At 39.2% G+C, this 22,927-nt stretch overlaps 1 protein-coding gene across 4 annotated transcripts in view; it reads right to left on the bottom strand.

Annotated features, from left to right (window-relative positions):
- The window catches only part of BTBD7 (BTB domain containing 7), a 95,607-nt gene that overhangs the window by 52,612 nt on the left and 20,068 nt on the right, over positions 1 to 22,927 (bottom strand). For all 4 annotated transcript variants that reach the window (XM_008958222.5, XM_055097976.1, XM_034938052.3 and 1 more), the window contains 2 exons: positions 5,807 to 5,994; positions 3,683 to 4,762 (listed from right to left, as the gene is read on the bottom strand). In XM_008958222.5, coding sequence (XP_008956470.3) covers positions 3,683 to 4,762; positions 5,807 to 5,888 — 1,162 coding nt within the window. In that variant the 5' untranslated portion in view covers positions 5,889 to 5,994. The remainder of the gene's footprint in view (positions 1 to 3,682; positions 4,763 to 5,806; positions 5,995 to 22,927) is intronic.

Consider the following 22,927-nt stretch of genomic DNA (forward strand, 5'->3'; position numbering starts at 1 on the left):
CCTTTTACCCACTTGCCAAACCACTCTAGCTGTCTGCCAATACTGCCTTTTAATTTTTTTTTTTTTTTTGAGACACAGTCTCACTCTGTCGCCCAGGTTGGAGTGCAGTGGTGCAATCTCAGCTCACTGCAAGCTTCGCCTCCTGGGTTCACGCCATTCTCCTGCCTCAGCCTCCTGAGCAGCTGGGACTACAGGCACCTGCCACCATGCCCAGCTAATTTATTGTATTTTTAGTAGAGACGGGGTTTCACCCTGTTAGCCAGGATGGTCTCGATCTCCTGACCTCGTGATCTGCCCGCCCCGGCCTCCCAAAGTGCTGGGGTTACAGGCGTGAGCCACTGCACTTGGCCTTTTTTTTTTTTTTTTTTTTTTTTTTTAAGACAAAGTCTCACTCTATCACCTGGGCTGGAGTGGAGTGGTGCAATCTTGGCTCACTGCCACCTCCCCCTCCTGGGTTCAAGTAATTCTCATGCCTCAGCCTCCTGGGTAGCTGGGATTACAGGTGTGTGCCACCACACCCAGCTAATTTTTTTTGTATTTTTATTTTTTTGAGATGGAGACTCACTCTGTCGCCCAGGCTGGTGTGCAGTGGTGCGATCTCAGCTCACTGCAACCTCCATCTCCCGGGTTCAAACGATTCTCCTGCCTCAGCCTAGCTGGGACTAGAAGTGTGTACCATCATGCCTGGCTAATTTTTGTATTTTTTGGTAGAGATGGGGTTTCACCACGTTGGTCAAGCTGGTCTTAAACTCCTGGCCTCAAGTGATCCATCCACCTCGGCCTCCCAAACTGCTGGGATTACAAGTGTGGGCCACTGTGCTAGGCCTAGTTTTTTTTTTTTTTTTTTTGGTAGAGACAAGGTCTCACTATATTGCCCAAGCTGGTCTTGAACTCCTGGGCTCAAGTGATCCTCCTGCCTCAGCCTCTCAAAGTGCTGGGATTACAGGTGTGAGCCACCACACCTGGCCTAGTAAAATTATTTTTTAAACTTAAAGTTATTTTTAGAAAAAAACTATATGGTAGTGAGAGACATATGTTGTGGTGATTATTATAGTTTAGCAGCTAACATTTACTGAATGTTTACTATGTAACAGGTGCTATTCAGATCATTTAACATATATTATTTCCTTTAATCATCATAGCTTATAGGGTTTACTATCTGTATTTTACAAATGAGAAAAGAGGGGCTTAGGCTATGTGACTTGGTTAAGGTCAAACTAAGACACGGTAGAGAACTGAAACCCAGTCTGTCTGGTTTTAGAACCTGAACTCTTGAGCTTTATGGTATAAAATCCTACCTCAAGTGAGTTAATATTCTTCTTCCTATGGAAATGAGATAAAAATTATGTTAAAGTTATAGTCTTTTATAAACCTTAATATGAATATTTCATGGGTATGGGGGAAAGATATGCCCCACATGGGTTACAAAAACAAAACAAAAATAACTCAAACTCTATTTTGAGTAACAAAGGGAAAAAGAAGAGCATATATATCCACATTTAAGGGAATATTTGTACACAAGATTTTTTTTTGCTTGTTTTAAGTAACCAGATTAGAAAATGCAAAAAGTATTATTTTATATCTTTAAATACACTGAATAAAATACAACTTTTAGCTAAACACTAAAAAAAAAAGAAAGAAATTAACTCAAGATAAACTCTAGATAAATAATCAAGTATTACCAAAGATCTTAGAGCTGGCTGACAATTTTACTTTGCATCTAAAACTTAAAAAAACCTGCAAGGTGCGGTGGCTCATGCCTGTAATCCCAGCACCTTGGGAGGCCGAGGCAGGTGGATCACCTGAGATTAGGAGTTTGAGACCAGCCTGGCCAACATGGTAAAACCCTGTCTCTACTAAAAATACAGAAATTAGCTGGGCATGGTGGCAGGAGCCTGTAATCCCAGCTACTCAAGAGGCTGAGGCAGGAGAATCACTTGAATCCAGGAAGCGGAGGTTGCAGTGAGCCGAAATTGCGCCATTGCACTCCAGCCTGGGTGACAAGATCAAGACTCCGTTTTTAAAAACAAACAAAAAAACATATATTAAAGAATGCTTTCTCATACAAAGTCTATATAATTTGGTTTCTTATTAAAAGGCATCAAAAATAAAAATATTTTGAGAAAATATATTTTTTTTTGGTAATGTTGCAAACTTCAAATTTTTCTGTAGAAGCATTTTCTGACAAATTTGGTTTTACAGAAAAAAATAGTAGCTTAAACTGCTACTCTATTTTTGATTAACATATTTTTCCTACAGTTTGACATCTAAATAGTCTATTATTGATACAATGATTCTTATTCTAAACTAATAAACTGTTTTAATGACATTTTGGTTGTTGTAATAAAATAAAACATCTATTATAAAAGGATTATGGTAAAGTAAGGTTTTAAAAGATTCTTTACGTAAAAGAAATCTCAACATTTTCCCACTCATGTTTATCAACGTCTTCTTCTGTGTAAGTTCCCATTTTATTACTGAGATTTTTAAAAAATACAGCTGAGTTCTCACTATGCTGCCCAGAGTACAGTGCAGTAGCTATTCACAGGTACGATCACAGCTCACTGCAGCCCTGAACTCCTGACCTCAAGCGGTCTTCCTGCCTCAGCCTCCCAAGTAGATAGAACTACAACCACACACCACTGAGACTGGCTTAATGTTGTTATTTAACTGGGGCTATTTTTCAATTTCTCAAAGCCCTATTGATAGGCTGACTTAACCATATAATACATATTATTTTCAAGTTCAGTACTTAGCTTTCCTTATTTAAATTCATGTCTCTTACCCAAACCATTAATATTTTCTTCTAACTGGCAACTTCTAATGTTCTTTTAGCTAATATGCATTAGCTAAATTTCTCAAGTAGTCTCATGTCACATAGCTTATTTTCAATATATGGTCACAGAAAGCTAAGAATGCACTCTGTCAAAACAGCAAACTGTCTTTGCTCTCCTACAAAAGGTCTCTTTCCAGCTCTGAAATGTTAAGATTCTAACATTTACCAACAGATGTATACTTCTTTTAATGTAACTTTCATGAATTTGTTTGCCTATAACACAAAAAACGTGCCATCCTAATTTTAAAAAAATTTTAGTTTAAATTAAATGAAGAAGGCACATGAGTCTAGCGCTGTGTTTTACACGCTGTAGGCTGTGGCTTGATGTACAAGTTGAATCTAAAAATAAGATAAGGAATATTTTAAAATTTAAATCAGAAACCCTGCCCAATTCTGATTCAACTAAATTCGTATCTAAATGTGACTATCTTCATTTTTGTAATGAATTTTTATTCTTATCCAAACATTTAAACATCAACAAGGTACTGAACATAAATATGAGACTCAAAATGTGGGAAACTGGGCTCTTTCAAAGCTTGGGTGGAGAGGGTGTAGGTTGGTAATTATATATTCCCATACCTATCGTCTTACATTAGGGAAGAAAGAACCTCAAGTCTCATTTAATGCTCTGAAGTCATTAGTACTGAATACTTGGTTTTACTAGTAAATAAAGAACCACATTAATACTGACCCTCAATCTGTCTCAGATGTCATAACTGAAGGTTCAAAAAAACTGACCCTGTAACATCCCAAACACTGAAATCATAGAATATACTGGTTGTGTTTTCAATTTGGAAGATCAATACATAATTCTATAAATCAGAATTAAAAACCAGAACTTCATACCTTGTGCAAGCATGTTAAATTCCAAGAACAGTGCTATGTGGTAAAGTTCCATGGCTTCTTCTGCCCTGGTCATGTTTGGCTTCCCTGCGACGAGAGCCTGAACTTCACTGAGACTCCCCACAGAGGGGCTACAGTGCAAAACAGAGAGGTCCACCACGTCGGTATACATACAGTGTAATATCACTTTTGCATATTTTTTTGGTATAATGGACTCATCTAATATAATTCTTGTGGGAGTCCTCAAAGTTCGGTCTGTGATTTCTTCACCAGTTCGTATCCTCCTTTGTAATAAATTTCGAAAAAATGGGGACCGTGCAGAAATAACAGCCTTGTGGGCTTTGAGCTCTTCATCTAAACAGTTCTGATTTCCACCAAAAGCTTCAACCAGTTCAGAGTCTGAAGAAAAACTAAGGACGACATCATAATAACACATGTAATCAAAGAGTCCACGCATATCTACATCAAGGGAATTTGGTGTTCCAAATTCTTCACTAAGCTGAACAAGGATATCGACATTTTGAAACCTTGAGTCCTCCATTCCAAACTCTCCTGTATAAAGGTAGTGTAACAAAGCAGAAAACATGGGCATATCAATACCAGCTGTATTGATGTCCATTATTATCTCTGCCCCATACTCTGGTGAGGAAGAAAGCAGTGTTTTAAAAAATGGACACCTTGCTGCCAAAATGGCACGATGAACAGGAAAACAAGTTTCTTGAAATATTAAGTCTACATCAGTACAATACTTGTACTCATAAAGATCAGCCATATCTTTCTGCAATGTCCGGGCTTCTGGTCTAGCCAAACTGGCTTGTAGAGAAAGCTCCTTTAATGCTGATGTTCCCTCATATTCCTCCACTAATGCATTGACATCTCTAACATCCCACCCAGAGAGGAGTTCTCGCATCTGCTTGGCATGATCGGCAGACCTATTAGATTTCCGACGCTTAATAAACTTCTTTTTGAGGGTGGCAAGACCAGAGGTTCTCTTTTTTTTGTCTTGTGGTTTCTCATGGCCATGGTCAAGGCTATACAACTTTGATTCGCAACCATAGCCTTGCTGAGAATAGGATGATGTCCCTAAGAAGAAAATTAAACAAATGAAAATTTATTTTTTCTTAACATTCATTTTCAACGTTTAACATTTTTCATGTTGAAAAATTCTGTAAGCAGACATTACCGAACCACTCAAAATTGCATTTGTTTTTTATAAAGGAAGACAAAAAGTTCAAATAACTCATTTTAGTTTTCAATTCAATTTAATTTTTAGAGATGGAGTCTCACTGTGTTGCCCAAGCTGGAGTGCAGTGGGAAGATCATAGCTCACTGCAGCCTCAAACTCCTGGGCTCAAGGGATTCTCCCCAACCTCAGCTTCCCAAGTAGCTGGGAGTATAGGCGTGTGCCACCATGCCTGGCTAATTAAAATTTTTTTTTTTTTTTTTTTTTTTTGGTAGAGATAGGGTCTCACTAATGTTGCTCAGGCTGGTCTTGAACTCCTGTCCTGGCCTCATGCAATCTTCCTGCCTTGGCCTCCTAAAGTGCTGGGATTACAGGTGTGAGCCATTGTGACTGGCCTACATTTTTTATATTAAATAAATAAGAAATAGGGACAAACAGAGCAAATTAGTCTAAATTTTTTTAGAAAAAGTCTTTCATTCCCTGGCTATCAAAAAACATTTGTCATAGATCTTAATCATGGGTTTTTAGGAATGAAAAGGAGGCAGAGTTGTAAATTAAGAATATTACCTGTATATAATTGTGAAATGTTTCTTTTTCTTCTTAATTACACAAGTCTGCATTTGTATGGGCAAAATAAATGAAATGGGACACAGGAAATATGTACTTCGCTGTTTTAACACCAATGGAGACTGCTAGTTTGCCTAGGGTAATTGGCAATTATGGTTAAAACATAGAAAAGCTCAATTGTGCTACAAGTGGTTTGTTTAAGATAAAAACCATACAAACCAGATTTAAGATTTACGTTTGTTGGGGGAAAAAACCTAGATGCTGCAGAATTATTATAATAACTACAGCTCACTTCTTTTGTCATCTACAGAGACTACCGAAAACACAATTCTATTATAGTCACAAAAGAAAATGAAGTTAGAAAAACTGAAAGTTACCTATAAAAGTCTGTTGGGCCTGTGAATTTCCCCCTACCCTCGGGGAACATGAATGAGGATAATTAGATGCATTAGCACCCATTTTCTTCAGTCACTCAGGCATTCCGTCTGCGGGTTCTTCAGAGTATAATCCCAGAGGCCTTTATGAACCTTCAACCCTGGATCCAGCAGCCTCTTTTCATCCATTTCTTGATATGAAACAAAAATAATTTAATTCATTTTTTCAAGTGTATCTCAGATCACAGTTTTTTAAAAAAGCTACTGAAAACTGCTTTCATTCACAAATAACAACACGCTGTCAAATTCACATGTCAAATTTTCATAAAATGTAAATCTTTAAGCTTGAATTATCTGTGTTAGCTGCAATTTGAGCCATAAAATGTACCAATTATATACTTTCTAAGTCAGTAAAAAGTAACATATCAAACCAATTTAAATATATAGTTACAGGAAGAGTATTTGAAAACACAGGGAAAAGTACTCGGACTGAAAATAAATGTTTTAATTTTTGTTTTAAATCCTTAGAGGCAATCACCATTCATTATTATCTAACATTGTAAGCAATTTACAAACATTTAAGAGGTCAACACTGGTACCGCACATACAAATAACACATAATTGATTAGTTGTTTTTCTGCCTTAAAATAAAGTTGCTAAAAATCAATCTTTAATCTGTATAATTAGGCATTTTACTAAAAGAGGGAGGAGGAAAGGTGGACAATTAAAGCTAAATATATATAAGCTACTTGTTCTATGGTAATTTTGAAAGAAGTTATTATACACATTGCAAGAGACACAAAACAAAAAATTTTATCTATCCACCCCATAAAGCCCTGAAAAAAAATCCTGCTTTCTATTATGTGATATGATGATTTAAATGGACAGGGCAGTAGCAATAAAAGGTAATTCTAACAATTACAGATTAAATTCTGAACATGGAAACTTAACTCTCAGAGCTGCTAGCAAGAGATATATGCAAAAAAGAAAATCTAAGAGAGAACAAGATTAATGGAAATACTTCTAAATCTTTACACCATCTGGATATATAAAATCTATCTGACTAAATGGGGTAACGAGTTTAAGAAGAGAAAACGCCATTTAAAATCTATTATTGGAATTGTTAAGAAACCAGTAGGCAGTTAACCTAGCCTCATAATGAAGTGTTTTAACAAATACAGTGAAAAACACGTACACAAATTATCACAAAAATCTGCTAGAAACAGAACTGTGTCAAGATGCTTGGAATTTATTTTCATCTCTGTTAGTGACACAGCATAACCTTATGAATTCATGTTTAAAAATATCGTTAACATTTGTGTTTTCCTACAATCTTTTGTAGACTATATTTATATGAAAATTAATTATTTATTTAGACGGAGTCTCGCTCTGGCGCCCAGGCTGGAGTGCAGTGGCGCAATCTCGGCTCACTTTAACCTCTGTCTCCCGGGTTCAAGCAATTCTCCTGCCTCAGCCTCCTGAGTAGCTGGGACTACAGGTGAGTGCCATCATGCCTGGCTAATATTTGTATTTTTAGTAGAGATGGGGTTTCACCATGTTGGCCAGGCTGGTCTTGAACTCCTGGCCAAGACCAGGAGTCTTGCAAAACAGGAAAACAGGAACTAAAATTACCTCTATTAATTCCACTTCAAACTTAAAAACCAGTTAAGTCTAACAAATCTTACTTTTAAAGCTGAGCTCCACAGAATCTTCAAGATCTTATCAGGCTTTTATAGTGGTTCTTTCAAAGAAAATAAGGGCCTGGAGGCCAAGTTTGTGGCCTCATTTATAGGTCAAATCCTAATCTCACTCAGGGTTTACATTTAAAACAAAAAACAGCACAAACAATCCTTTCTCAAAAAAGTTTAAAATATATAAACAAAAATCCAGAATAAAACTATCATGTAAAATAAAAAGCCTTTACCAAAATGAGGGGGGAAAAAGACTTTTAAGATGAGCTTGGGATCCGAGTGTAAGGGGAGATGGTGAAAATCATGCTGAAGTGTTTCTAAAGGTAAGACGGCAGGGTGTCACTCCTATGGCTAGGCCTCTTTGCACTTTCAAGTTCGATTATTATTTCTTTTTTTTGTTGTTTTGCTTTTTTATTTCTATTGACTGAGTAAATTTAGTAACATAGCAGAGTATGCTTATGGCACGAAACAAAGAAGAATAGAGCCTTGCCTCCGGATGAAGAAAAATCAGAAGCGTCTTCAGAAGCGGACAAGAATTTACTACCCTTACTTTAACACGTACATGCATGCACACACATATGGAATTATTTTCATCTGAGAATCTTGTATGGTTTGTAGAGACTCAAGATGCTACATGTTGAGCATCCCTAATCAGAAAATCCCAAATCTGAAATGCTCCAAAATCCAATACTTTTTGAGTGCTGACAGGATGCCACAAGTGGAAAATTCTGGAGCTGTCTTCTTTGCTTTTTGATGGTTCAATGTACATAAACTTTGTTTCATGCACTATATTAAAAATATTGTATAAAATTACCTTCAGGCTATGTGTATAAAGTGTGTATGAAACATGAATGAATTTTGTGTTTAGACTTGGGTACCCCACCAAGCTATCTCATTATGTAGACACAAATATTACAAAATTGGAAAAAATCCCAAACCTGAAACACTTCTGGTTCCAAGCATTTCAGATAAGGAATACTCAACGTGTATTACAATGGTTTAATACTTAAACCATGTCAAAAATCTCTTTTTTTAAAAAAAAGCTCTGGTAAGGGAAGAACACCAAGAAAAAAGAAAACAAAATTTAAAAAGCTCTATTTTACGATGAGCACAATTAGATATCCTAAAGCAATTATACAAGAGTTATATGACATCAATGGCCCCACTGGAGAAACAAGAACAAGTTGCAAACACTAGGGAAGTCAGAGGCTGAGCTAAGGATGTTTGGCCATTTGCTGCTACAATAAGCAGTAGTAGCTGCTGGGATAGCTGGGGTTTCACCTTAGAGAGGTGGCCAGAAATACAAGTGTCTTTGGGATTTAGGGAAAATCTCTTCCTGGTAGCTCCTGGTTAATGGGAACTCCCTTCAGGATGAACTGATTTGGGGACATTCATATATCCTACTGGAGCTCTATATACTAAAATAAACACAGACCTTGGAAGGGAAGGGAGGTGGGGGAGGCAGATTTCCTGGATGAGATGTAACCCTTGAGTCTACCCTGTGTTCCCTAGTTCCAGAGCCTGATGGGTAACCCTGACTACAGTTCTAGTACTACAGCAATATTTCTTCTCAAAATCCTCAAAATTAACTCAGGGATTAATGTCATTACTTCTCAGGTAACCAAAATCCTATGTCAGATGGTGCTCAGTATTATTTATTTCTGAATCTAAACCATCACTTGTAGATGTTGGAAATGAGAAGTGGTCTCAGTTTAATCTCTCCAGCGATCTCTCCAGGCAAGCCTGGTCTCTTTTCTACAGACATCCAATCTTTGTATGATGCAACGGAGAGAGGAGCAAGGAGAGGGGAGAGGAGAGGAGAAGGTCTACAGGACTTGGAGAGGCCCAGAATATGCAAATGGCTGATGAATCCTTTTTCTAGAATCACCATTCTGGGGGACTCCCTCTTAATAGCATATGATCAATCCCAATCAGATGATGCTGACTGTCTTAAACTAAAATAAGCTCCAGTGATCACGGCAGACCTAACTGTGGGGTGGGGGCGGGGAATCATGTTGAATGCAAGAAAGACTAAACAACCCATGAGACATTTTTTAAAAAAGAGAAGTCAACTTTCTCCTCCCTAACCCACCCCCTTACCCCAGCCCCAAAAAGAAAGCCCTAGGCCAGCATTTTCCAAAGAGCTTTCCCAAAGTTTAGAAAATGTAGGATTAAACAAAGCCAAATAGGTTTCTTTACTTCAGGACATTTGAGCACCTTTAAAGTGCTGAGGTTCATTGTAAAGAGGGAGCATTCAGCATGATCTAAAGAAGCCCTGCTGCCCCCACGGGGCATAAAGGAATGAACTTGCATAACACACTCAGGAAAATGCTGATCTTTGCCATAAAAACACTTCTTATTGCTTCACGCAATAGAAAGAACTGTGGGAGTTAAGGTATCTAGAATTCGGTTATCTCTGTGTCACTAATTTACTATGTATGTAGGACACGTCACATGTAATCTCTATGGGCCTCAGTTCCTGTATCTGTAACATAAGAACGTCGAAACAGAGTTCCAAAAATTTAATGAAGTTGTACGGTTTATTAGTTTAGGAAATATGGATGGGGAAGGAAGTTCTTTCTTTGTTCTTTTTTTTTTTTTTTTTTTTTTTTTGAGATGGACTCTCGCTCTGTCGCCCAGCCTGGAGTGCAGTGGCGTGATCTCAGCTCACTGCAATCTCTGCCTCCTGGGTTCAAGTGATTTTCCTGCCCCACCCTCCTGAGTAGCTAGGATTACAGGTGTGTGTCACCATGCCTGGCTAATTTTTGTATTTTTAGTAGGGACAGGGTTTCACTATGTTGGTCAGGCTGGTCTTGAACTCCTGATCTTGTGATTCGCCCACCTCAGCCTCCCAAAGTGCTGGGATTACAGGCATGAGCCACTGTGTCCGGCCCTTTTTTTGAGATATGGTCTTTCTATGCTGCCCAGGTAGACATGCATGGCTCACTGCAACCTCCACCTCCCAGGCTCAACCAATCCTCCTACCCCAGCCTCCTGAGTACCTGGGACTACAGGCGTGTGCCATCATGCCCAGCTAATTTGTGTGTGTGTGTGTGTGTGTGTGTGTGTGTGTGTGTGTGTATATATATATATATTTTTTTTTTTGTAGAGATAGGGTTTTGCCATGTTGCCCAAACTGGTCTCAAACTCCTGAGCTCAAGTGATCTACCTATCTTGGCTTCCCAAAGTGCTGGGATTACAGGTGTGACCACGGTGCCCAGCTGGAAGGTATTTCCATACTAAATGTTAATCTACAGAGGGGAAAAAAAGAGGCACCTGAATTTCGCATTTTAAACATATTTCCCTTTCAGTCTGACTTTAGGAACAGGATAGGAATGTGGGGCAAATGTGAATATAAATAACAATTAACGGCCTGGCTCAGTGGCTCATGCCTATATTACGTCTATAATCCCAGTGCTTTGGGAGACTGAGGCAGGAGGACTGCTTGAGGCCAGGAGTTAGAGACCAACCTGGGCAACATTGTGAGACTCTGTCTTTCCAAATTTTTTTTTTTTGAGACGGAATTTCATTCTTGTTGCCCAGACTGGAGTGCAATAGCGCGATCTCAGCTCACTGCAACCTCCACCTCCTGGGTTCAAGCGATTCTCCTGCCTCAGCCTCCTGAGTAGCTGGGATTACAGGCATGCATCACCATGCCAGGCTAATTTTGTATTTTTAGTAAAGACAGGGTTTCACCACGTTGGTCAGGCTGGTCTTGAACTCCTGACCACAGGTGATCCGTCTGCCTTGGCCTCCCAAATGCTGGGATTACAGGCGTGAGCCACCGTGCCCAGCCAAAAAATATTTTTACATATATATATATATATGTATATATATATATACACACACACACACACACACACACACACACACAAAATTAGCCAGGTGTAGTGGTACGTGCCTATGGTCCTAGCTACTTGGGAGGCTGAGGCAGGAAGATTGCTTGTGCCAGGAGTTCGAGGCTGCAGTGAGCTATGATCACACCACTGCCCTCCAGACTGGGCAAAAGAGTGAGACTTTCTTAAAAACAAAAACAAAAATCCTAAAGAAAAACCATAATGAAAGAGAAATGTAAAACTATACTAATACTTCACTCCTGTCAAATCTAAGGTAACAACATTGTTACAACAGACCATAGGCATTTGGACTCCCCATGAAATGAAAATTAACAAAGGGACAGACAGATTTCCCAGACAAAGCTTTTATTCTGGGGCTTGTCCTACTGTGCTAGAGCGCAAGGGAGACAGACAGCAGAGGCTGGTTCCCTGAAAAGAGCCAGTAAAGATTAGGCAAAGCGCAGGAATTGACATCAGGGATAAGGTATGCAGGCTGGGCTGGGCAAAGCATGTGAGGGGTGGAGTATGCAGGTTAGCAAGGCTGGTTGTGATGGTTATCTTGAGTACGGGTTAACTGGTGGTCTGTCTGGCTGGCAAAAACAAGTCTGGAAATCAGTTGTTCAGCATTCCTTCCAGAGGTGAGACACTCAACAACCTTGGTTCGATTTTGGATCTCCTAAGGCCAGTTTCTGGAGTTCTTTAAGCACAAGGCATGGTTAAACAGTATGAGAGCACAGAAGAATGGCTATTTTCTTTGTATGACTAAAGCCTTGGGATTAGTGGGTATAGTGCCAGTGAGGCAGTGGTGTGGGTTTTGCGATTAGTGGGAATGTACGAAAAAATGCTAGTGGGGGTGAGCTGAAGCCAAGCCCCATTTTAATATGATATATTATTCAAACCAAGAAGCTTGAGAGTGAAAAGGGGTACATATCAGAGGGGACGCCAGAACACGTGTAGCCCAGGTCTGACCAGGCAAAGTGGGATGAATGGTCGTATCTCTAGCTAAATCTCTCATTTCCAGAGTAGCTTAGAAATAAAACAAAGTTTTAAAAGAAATAAAGGGCCGGGAGCGATGGCTCAAGCCTGTAATCCCAGCACTTTGGGAGGCCGAGGCGGGCGGATCACGAGGTCAGGAGTTCGAGACCAGCCTGACCAACATGGTGAAACCCCGTCTCTACTAAAAATACAAAAATTAGCCCGGCGTGGTGGCACGTGACTGTAGTCCCAGCTACTCAGGAGGCTGAGACAGAAGAATCGCTTGAACCCAGGAGGATGAGACTGCAGTAAGCCGAGATCACATCACTGTACTCCGCCCTGGGTGACAGAGTGAGACTGTCTCAAAAACAAAACAAAAAACCACTTAGCCAGGCAAAGTGGTGTGTGCCTGTAGTCCCAGCTATTCAGGAGGCTGAGGCAAGAGGATTGTTTGAGGCCTAGAGATTGAGGTTGCAGTGAGCTATGAGCATGCCAGTGCACTGCAGCCTGGGTGACAGAGCAAGATCCTATCTCAAAAAAAGAGGTAAGTCTCAAATGACAAAGGTATTGGGTCTTTGTTCGGAACACAATAGAGGAACTACTGGAACAAAGCACAGAGTAGTAAGAGCAAAGCAGCACCATTATACTTCTGTTACAGAAAGACTACTGGAAGATGCTTGATCTATAAAAAGATCTTGATGCAGAAAGACTTATTAGAGGATTCTTCCAACAGTCCAGGAAAGTAAGTGTTAATAAGGTCCTGGCTTTATTTCTAAAATGGGGGCAATATAATAACACCTACTTTACAAGGTTGTTTTAAGAGTTAAAATAATATGGGCTGCTGGTCAGGCATGGTGACACATGCCTGTAATCCTGGCACTTCAGGAGTCTGAGGCAGGCAGCTCGCTTGAGCTCAGGAGTTCGAGACCAGCCTGAACAACATAGCAAGACCCCATCTCAGAAAAAAAAAAGTTAAAAAAAAAAAAAGATAATATGGACTGCCACTCGGAAAGCAGAAACAGGAGCCTATCAAAAGAGAAATGTCTTTTGAGGGACTTGGGCCTGTGCCAGGTCTGACCTGGACTAGACGAACTACATCTTAAAAGATGTTAAAATATTCTTTAAAAAATTCAGTTTCTAGCCATTTAAAGCAGAGAACCAATTCCTGGAAAGTGGTGCGTTAAGAATGAATGTGGCTGCACTGTGAAGACACAAATGGGCCTCTCCTACTCTGCCACCTTTACCCTCAGAGCTCACACTCCAAATGCTTCATCCTGACCTACAACTTCAGAAGAAGATCCTCCTGAAGCAACAGATGGAAAATGGGAATTAGAGGGCTGAAAGGGCCTCCCCACCCCCCACCAGAGGGAGGCCTGACTCTAGGACAATGGGCGTCGCTTATTCCTCTTATCTGGTCTTTGGCAGAGGGCCTGAGCAGTGATGCCTACAGCAGCCAGTGCAGGAGCTGCCTTGGCCTGGACATCCCCAAAAGTTTTGATGTCTTCTAGCAGCTAGAATCCCCCAAAACTGAAGTAGCTCTGGAAGGAGCCTGAAAAGTCTTCCCCAAAAGTCAGGAAAAAGAGCCTATAAGCAGAGGGTGAAAAAATATTATGAGGCCCTGCAAGACAGACTGCAGAACTTGCCCAATCAACTCTCATAAGGTGATGGGGCCTGCCATTTGGAGCCTCTGTGTTTACGATATGGAAAACTAGCACTGAGCCCGGCACACAGTATTTTATTGAACAAAGGAAATGATTGTTCTAATCAGGGACAACTGTTTTTATTGTTGGCTTGAGAGTGTACAGAAAGATGGTTCACTCTAGATTTAGAGATGGTGATAAAAATGAGTCTAGATTTGAGTTATATTATTTATTCATTTTTATTTTTGAGACGGAGTCTCGTGCTGTCGCCCAGGCTGGAGTGCAGTGGCGCAATCTTGGCTCACTGCAACCTCTGCCATCCAGGTTCGAGCGATTCTCCTGCCTCAGCCTCCCCAGTGGCTGGGATTACAGGCGTGCACCCCTACACCTGGCTAATTTTTGTATTTTTAGTAGAGATGGGGTTTCACCATGTTGGCCAGGCTGGTCTCAAACTCCTGACCTCAGGTGATCTGCCGGCCTCGTCTTCCCAGAGTGTTGGGATTACAGGCGTGAGCCACCGTGCGCGGCCTAGATTTGAGTTTAAAGAGGACTTGCAGAGAGAAATAGAACTGACATCAGAGAATACATTCAAATCAACTGAATTTAAAGGGAAAAAATGCAATTTCTCCTAAATTCCATTCAAAGCCAAAACATTCAGATTTTCTGACACCAACTTAGCAAATGTTTAAAATACAAGGGTATACTTCTTATTGATAAGTTACCATGGGTTCCACTAGTAGAGCTGGAGAGATAAGCAAACATGCTGGGTGAACCCTAGAGTAAGCCTGAGACTATGGCTGCACAGACAGAAGAGAACACAAAACAAAACAGAAACTCAAAGGTTTCCTCATCCAGGGCAGTCTTCATGAAGACAGTTCAAATTCCAAACTGTTAGATCATTAAAGGAATAGGCATGTGACTAGCCCTGTGAATTATTCAAATTCTTATAAATAAGAAGACAATAATGGCTTAGCAGTTGAGGTAATTACATAGTAAAATTCTATTTTTCTTCACATTACGGAGACTGAGTCTAAATAAATATGAGGGTGGGGGACCCATTACTTTAAATTTTCAGTGAAAAAGTTACAAGTCATATATAATGGCTTAATACTGGCTAGTCACTCCATTCTGATGAGCTCCTGCCCATCAGAATATTTGCTATTTAAAGAATCTTTGTTGGCATGTCAAGTGAAAAATGTGTTCCTCCTAAGTTTCTTCTGAAGTCTACACTTAGAGTCTTGTATATAGTGGTCCTTGTAAAAGAAGTACTAGTGGTTGTGATGATGAACAAGTTTTGAGAACGTTCAGCTATAAAAGACCCTGTCTGTAAGAGACATCAACAAGGTCTCTTATGAAAAACAAGTAGAAAACCAGACAAAACTCTCACTCTCACAAGCATTATCAGAGGGCTTTCTTATAACTATGGTAATTTTTCCTTAATCCCATTGCTTGTTCTGTGCTACCCACTTGTAGCAGAAACACTGGGAGAGGATATTACAGTTTAAGTATGTCAGAATGAAACAGATATTCTTGGCCCTGTTAAGGCAATGAAAGTCTGCATCTTAAAACTCTATTTTCCATTTGTTTAGAACCTTGTCTTAGTCTGTTTTCTGTTGCCGTAACAGAATATCATAGACTGGGTAATTTATAAAAAAATCTATTTCTTACAGTTCTGGAGGGTGGGAGGTCCAAGACCACCCCAATATCTGGTGAGGGCCTTCTTGCTGTGCCCTAACATGGCTGAGGGCACCACATAGCAAGAGGGCAAGAACATGCGTGTCAGCTCAGGTCTCTCTTCCTCTTATAAAGCCACCAGCCCCATTATGGTGGCCCCACCCTGATGATTTTATCTAATCCTAATTACTTTCCAAAGGCCCTACATTCAACTGACATACAGATTTGGGGATTAAGTTCCCAACACATGCAATGTGGGGAACAGCAAATCATAGTAGACATCTATAATAAAAAATTAAGTAATACATATGAGGTCCTTATCATAGAAGACATAGTGAAGAATGCTCACCAAACTGGTAAGGGGAATGGTGGAGAGGAAGAAGGAAACGATGACTGAGGTTTCTACCTTGCATAACTGGGTGGTTACAATGCTGTAAACCAAGAAGCATATAGGAGAAGCAATTTATGGGTCCACTGAGGGTGATAAAGGTAATGGGTTTGAAATCTGGGAAAGACATATTAAAGAGGCCAGGCACGGTGGCTCAGGCCTATAATCCCAGCACTTTGGGAGGCTAAGGAGGATTGCTTGAGGCCAGGAGTTCCAGACTAGCCTGGGCAACAAAACAACCCCATCTCTCTTTAAAAAAAAAAAAAAAAAAAGACGTTATCAAGGAAGAAACAATTCAAACAGAACATAAAGAAGTCTAAAAACAAAAGTTTTCTAATACTATTAATAATATCTAATTTCTAAAGGTAATATTCCTTGTATTACAATACAGCATTCTCCCAAGATAATTCATTTACTTTTAAATGAGGATATTATTTACAAATATCTTATCAATGTTTGTAAAAAGATAAATGGAGAGTCTTAAGAAGTAATGGTGCTTATTTCTTGAGGCGCAAAGTTATTTCTGGCATAACTTCACATTACTGCACAGCACTCAGCAAAATATGGGTGATCTCTAACCTCTCTTGAGCTCTGAGTGTTCTCCTACTAATATATGTATCACTGTCATATATATCAGTAAGATACTTGGTTATTAAAGTATTTTATTATCTAAGATTTTTAGAGATCATTTCTTAAAACTCAGATTCTCTTTATCAGTTGTCTCATTCTGTCTTCCCTGAACAGATGATAAAATATATCCTTTGGGTTCACTGTACATGCCCCTCTGCCAAGAAAATAACATTTCAGAGGAAAAGGTTATGTCTTCTATGTAGTAATCATTATTGGAATGTCATGTCAGCAGTAATATCTTCCTGACATCTCCCACACCACAAATACAGTATTTTCTAGATTAACAGAATATGCAAATAAATTATCCCTAACATTTTTCTATTTTTAGTTTTCCTGTACTTTTCTTTTTTATTTTTAAGAGGCAGAGTCTCACTGTGTTGCTCAGGCTGAAGTGCAGTGGCACAATCATAGCTCACAGTGCCTGGGCTCAAGCAATCCTCCAGCCTTAGCCTCCCAAGTAGCTAGAGCAGGTGTGTGCCACCATGTCCAGCTAATTAAAAACATTTTTTTTTCTGTAGAGACAGGGCCTCACTAATGTTGTCCAGGCTGGTCTTGAACTCCTGATCTCAAATGATCCTCCTGCCCTGGCCTCCCAAAGTGCTCAGATTACAGGCACGAGCCAGCACACCCAGACGTGACTTTACTTTCTAGAGCTATCTTACAACAATTGATTTCCTCATATAGGTACTAGGTACTGGTCAAGATAAGCTGTCATCTGATCCCTGAGTTGTCTACTTGAAAAGCATTTCTTACTCCTACCTCAGGGCTCTTCCCTTTGCCTGTACCACTCTTCTGAAACATCTTCACATGTTTCATACTCTCATTTTTACTGAAGTCTTTGCTCAAATACTACCTCTCGGAGAAGACTTCCCTAGTTAGCCTATATAAAATAACATTCCACCCCATCATTCATTATCCTCTTTCTTCAGTTTATTTTCTTTACAGTAGTACTTTTCACCACTTGAATTTCATTTATTCAACACTAAATCCTCACCACATAATACAGTACCTGGCACTTAGGAGGCATTAAGTTGAAAACTGCTGAATGAAATTAGTTTTAAAAAATAAACATTTAGTAAGGAAAGGCTTATCTGTAATCATTCTTCCAGATTTTGAGTCCAAAAACTATTTCTTGGGATCCATATTCCTTCACAGTCTAAGCCTCTTAGAAGATTGTGATTAAAAAATTGCAGCTGGGCGCGGTGGCTCAATCCTGTAATCCCAGCACTTTGGGAGGCCGAGGTGGGCGGATCATGAGGTCAGGAGATCGAGACCATCCTGGCTAACACAGTGAAACCCCGTCTCTACTAAATATATTAGCCGGGTGTGGTGGTGGGCGCCTGCAGTCCCAGCTCCTCGGGAGGCTGAGGCAGGAGAATGGCGTGAGCCTGGGAGGCGGAGCTTGCAGTGAGCTGAGATCGCACCACTGCACTCCAGCCTAGGCGACAGAGCCAGACTCGGTCTCCAAAAAAAAAAAAAAAATTGGATTAGTACTTGGAGACAAAAGATTTCCCAGCAAAAAGCCTCGTGGATCACAGCGTACATATACCCTCAAATATGACTTGTGGAGATGTTTCCATAAGCAATAAAGTAATTATTTTTTAAAAACACACTGCTTCCTCAATAATTAAACATAGAATTATATGATCCAGCAATTCCATTTGTGGATATATACCAAAAAAAGTGAAAACAGGGACTCAAACAGATGTGTACACCCACGTTCATAGCAAAATTATTCACAACAGCCAAAAGGTAGAAGCAACTCAAGTGTCCACAGATAGATGAATGGGAAAACAAAATGTGGTGTATACATAGAGTAGATTATTCAGCCTTAAAAAGGAAGGAAATTCTGACATATGCTGAAACACAGATGAACCCTGAGAACATTACGTTAAGTGAAATAAGCCAGTCACAAAAGGACAAACATGGATTCCACTTATATGAAGTACTTAGAGTAATCAAATTCATAGAGACAGAAAGTAGAATGATGGTTGTCAGGGGCTGGGAAGTTAGTGTTCAGTAAGCACAAAGTTTCAGTTGTGGAAAATGAGAAAGTTCTGGAGATGGATGGTGGTGATGGCTGCACAACGTGAATGTACTTAATGTTGCAGAACTATATATACACTTAAAACTGGTTAAAATGGTAAATGTTATGTATTTTTAAGTGACAACTTAAAAAATGGAAAAAACCTCACAAAAAAACATTAAAACAGAAAAGCAATGACATACACCTTCCCTCTCCACTCCCTTTTTTAAACATTCCCCCCAACTTCATGTTCCTTTTAATGACTGGAGTGGGAGTATCTTACATCAGAAAGGGAATACAGTTTACCAAGGGCTTTTTCATGTGTTAAGTCATTTTATTCTCACAATAACTCTTCCATGTAGACAGCACAGGCATCATTCTCTATTCTCCAAATGAGGAAATCAAAGTAGAGACTTTAAAGTGACTTATCCAAAGTCAAATAAAGAGTAAAATGGGCCAGGTGCAGTAGCTCACGCCTGTAATTCCAGCACTTCGGGAGGCCAAGGTGTGTGGCCTAGGCGACAAGGGCAAAACTCCTCTGTCTCCAAGAAAAAAAAAAAAGAGTAAAATGGCAAAGCCAAGACCAAAGACCAGGCCTTCAATCCCTCATCTAGTGTGTGTCTTATCCCCCCAACCTCCACACCCCTGCTAAACAAGAAAGCGTCTCAAAAGTCTTCAGTCCTATACCAACCTTTCTGAAGGAAGCTGCCACGTCTACCTCATGCTTCTGTGTCCACTGTGCTGCTGTTTCTATTACTCAACCCTTAAGTCTCCAGTTTCTACTTTATCACCCAACTGAGGTAAAGGGACAGATCTTAATCTCTCTAGTGCTGTGTATTGTTGAACAGTAAAACGTTTCTTGATTGTGATTAATACTCCATAAATATCAAATCTCCTAGCATTCAAACACAGAGGACAATTAAATGACTAAGCTTCTCTAATCTCATCCCTTCCTATTACTTGTTTTTCCTTCCTTTGCAGGAGATACTTTTGTAATTTTTGTAATAAAAATGAAAAAATATACAATAAAAAAGTGGAGAAAATAGTTAATGGACCTCTACCCATTGCCAAGTTTCAACCAACATTTACCAATTGGCAGGTGTTTTTTTTTTTCCCCTTTAGAAATGGGGTCTTGCTCTGTTGCAGAGGCTGGAGTGCCGTGGCACAAACATAGCTCACTGCAACCTCAAACTCCTGGACTCAAGTGATCCTCCTGCCTCAGCTTCCCAAAGTGCTGCAATTACAGGTTTAAGTATCAACTATATCCCAGTCCACTATCTACCCAATCCCAGTAGAATATTCTCAAGCAAATCTCAGATAGCATATTATTTCACCTGTAAATATTTCCATATTTACCTCTAAAAGGATGTAAAGCAACTACAGACTATCATATCTAAAATAAACAATAATTCCTTAATATGAAACTCCTAGGCAGTGTTAACATTTCTCAAATTGTTTTTTCTTTGTTTGAATTAGGATCCAAATAAGGTCTACACATTGTGACTGGATGATTATGTCTCTTCAATCTCCGCATATGGGTTCCTCCCCCTTTACAATTTTTTTTTGTTGAAGAAATCAGGTTACCTGGTTGTTTCCTATAGTTTGGATTTTGCCAAATGTATTACCATGATGTAGTTTAATAATGTGCTTCTGACTCTTGTATTTACAGTAAATTGATAGATATATCTAGAGCTGTGATCAGACTCAGGATCATTTTTGTATTAAAACTTTTTTGGGGGGGGCCAGGCGCGGTGGCTCACGCTTGTAATCCTAACACTTTGGGAGGCCAAGGTGGGTGGATCATCTGAGCTCAGGAGTTTGAGACCAGCGTGGGTAACATGGTGAAACCCCATCTCTACTAAAATAATAATAATTGGCCGGGTGTGGTGGCACGCACCTGTAGTCCCAGGTACTCGGGGGCTGAGGCACAAGAATTGCTTGAACCTGGGAGGTGGAGGTTGCAGTGAGCTGAGATAGTACCATTGCACTCTAGCCTGGGCAACAGTGACTGTTTCCAAAAACAAACCAACAAAAAAAACAAAAAACTTTTTTTTTTTTGCCAAGACTGCTTCACAGGTGGCAGGTAGTATGTACTTCCAACAGTTAAGTTCAAAAGTCTATTGAATTCCCTTTTTTTGATATTAACAGTTATCAATGATCAGCAACTAAAGCAATCCATTAACGGGGTTGAAAAACAATCACATGATAGTCTATCATTCTTTCTTTATTCACTAGCTGGAAAAGTTCTATAAAAAAACTCATCAACTATTCAGTTGTCCTGATGCAGTCTGTATAGAAAGGACAGAATAAATGAGTAATTTTTTACTTTTATTTACTAATTTTCAAAACAATTAGTAATAGCTTCCTAGCATCCTTAAAGACAATCAGTGAGTTTTAAAAAGTTATGAATTAATAGACTTACATCTATGTGACAGGTTTTAATCCTTTGTAGTTATTCTTATTGAAGTTCAAACTGTCCCATCTTTGGACAGTAGAGCCTTATTCAAATCGGTTCCTGAGACCTTATGACATAATCCTAACCTCTGCCTCCGAGAGCAGAGGTTACCTTACCTTTCTGGTATTACAACTTATTCCAGGCATATCTTGTATTTTTCTTGCCTTTGACTTGGCACCGGTCATTTCCTTAAAGGAGCCCTAATTCCCTTTAGTGGGAAATGGTATTCAGAAACCACAATCTCAGTAATAGGGATGCTCAATGCCTTTTCAGTACAAAGATCTAAGACATTATATACACACATATCTATATAAACATGTACATAGATACATAAATGTACATTATCATTAGTTTATACTGTTGCTTCCAATTCAAATTCAGGTTTATAGGGTTTTTACTCAATCTCATTATCTTATATCATTTCTCCTTTCTCACATATGAAAACCCTCTATTCTCAATGCAGCCTACATAATAGTTTATCACAAAATATTCACACAACCTGAGAATAAAAATATTAACACTATCATCACCAATATGATCCATGAAAATATTTTTAATTTTTTTTTTTTTTACAATTCTTTTTATCTTTAGGATATACCCAACTTGGAATATTCTACAAATTACTGTATATGTAAGTCACTTGGAATGGTTTACTCTGTGTGATTATATAACCAATGGGAAATCCACTTTATAAGATTTATTTTGATTTTTAGTCATTGCATTTTTAACTTTGTTATATAATTACTTAAAATATTTAAGTGAGTATAAAGTTAAAATAAAAAAAAAAGATACATCCAAAGAATACAAATTGCTGTCCCTGTCTACTCTATTCTAGTCCCTGCCTGCCCCATATGTAACTTTACTTATACTTTATACAACATTTTACATTCCCTGTTTTTTTGGCTATTATCCGTTGGTTCCCTACTATGAGCAATGCTGAAATTAAGTTAGTAACTTCCTTCTCCTGTCTCTACCCCAGTATTTTAAGTGATATATTTTTATTTACAGTGAATACCTATAACCAGTGAGCTTATTTTACATTTCATATATTCTCCCCACATTCTTGATAATTAAACTTTACCTATAGAGTGGTTACATACTACACTCTCAGTCTTAGTTCTACCAATAAAATATATATTTAATGCTCATTATCAGCTTAAAGTACCAGTTAAAGAGTGTTAATACAGGTCTACAATTCTTTTTCAAATAGAAATCTTTGGAGCCACACACATTCAAAAATTCACTTTTTTCCTTTGCTTTCAAAAAGAAATAATATGGTTATAGTAAACACACCTGACAGCAATAATTTAAGCATATCCTTAGAATGACTTTGTATGGCAGATGCACCTGAATGTGTGTTCTGAGCTAGGGAATCCAAGAGTGGCCAACCCAGAGATTCCTTCCTTGTCTATAAGGACATCTGAGCCCCCAAACTGTCTCTTGGAACACAAGCCCTACAGGAGACTGAGGCTCCAAGTTTTGGGTAGAATAAAGAGTGCCAGGTGGAGGTTGCTAGGTGGAAGTGCTAAAGTGGAAATGCTATATAAACTGCATGCCTATGGCAGGCAGTTGTGGTTCTTCTGCCCAGCCCACTGCCACTGGACTGTATATAAGGCAGTTCTCCCATCCAGCCCACTGCCACTGTACCCTCTTCTTTGTATGTAAGCCCCCAATAAAACCCCACATCTCTTTTGCCGGCTCTGGGTCTCTTCTTTGGCCTCTTGAACCTAATGCCATGCCCACTGGAGTGACAGAAGTTTGGCATGACATATGGTATACCAAACATTTACTGTATACTATATAACTATC

This window comes from Pan paniscus, chromosome 15, assembly GCF_029289425.2.
Source record: "Pan paniscus chromosome 15, NHGRI_mPanPan1-v2.0_pri, whole genome shotgun sequence".
In the NCBI taxonomy this organism is placed as follows: Eukaryota; Metazoa; Chordata; class Mammalia; order Primates; family Hominidae; genus Pan; species Pan paniscus.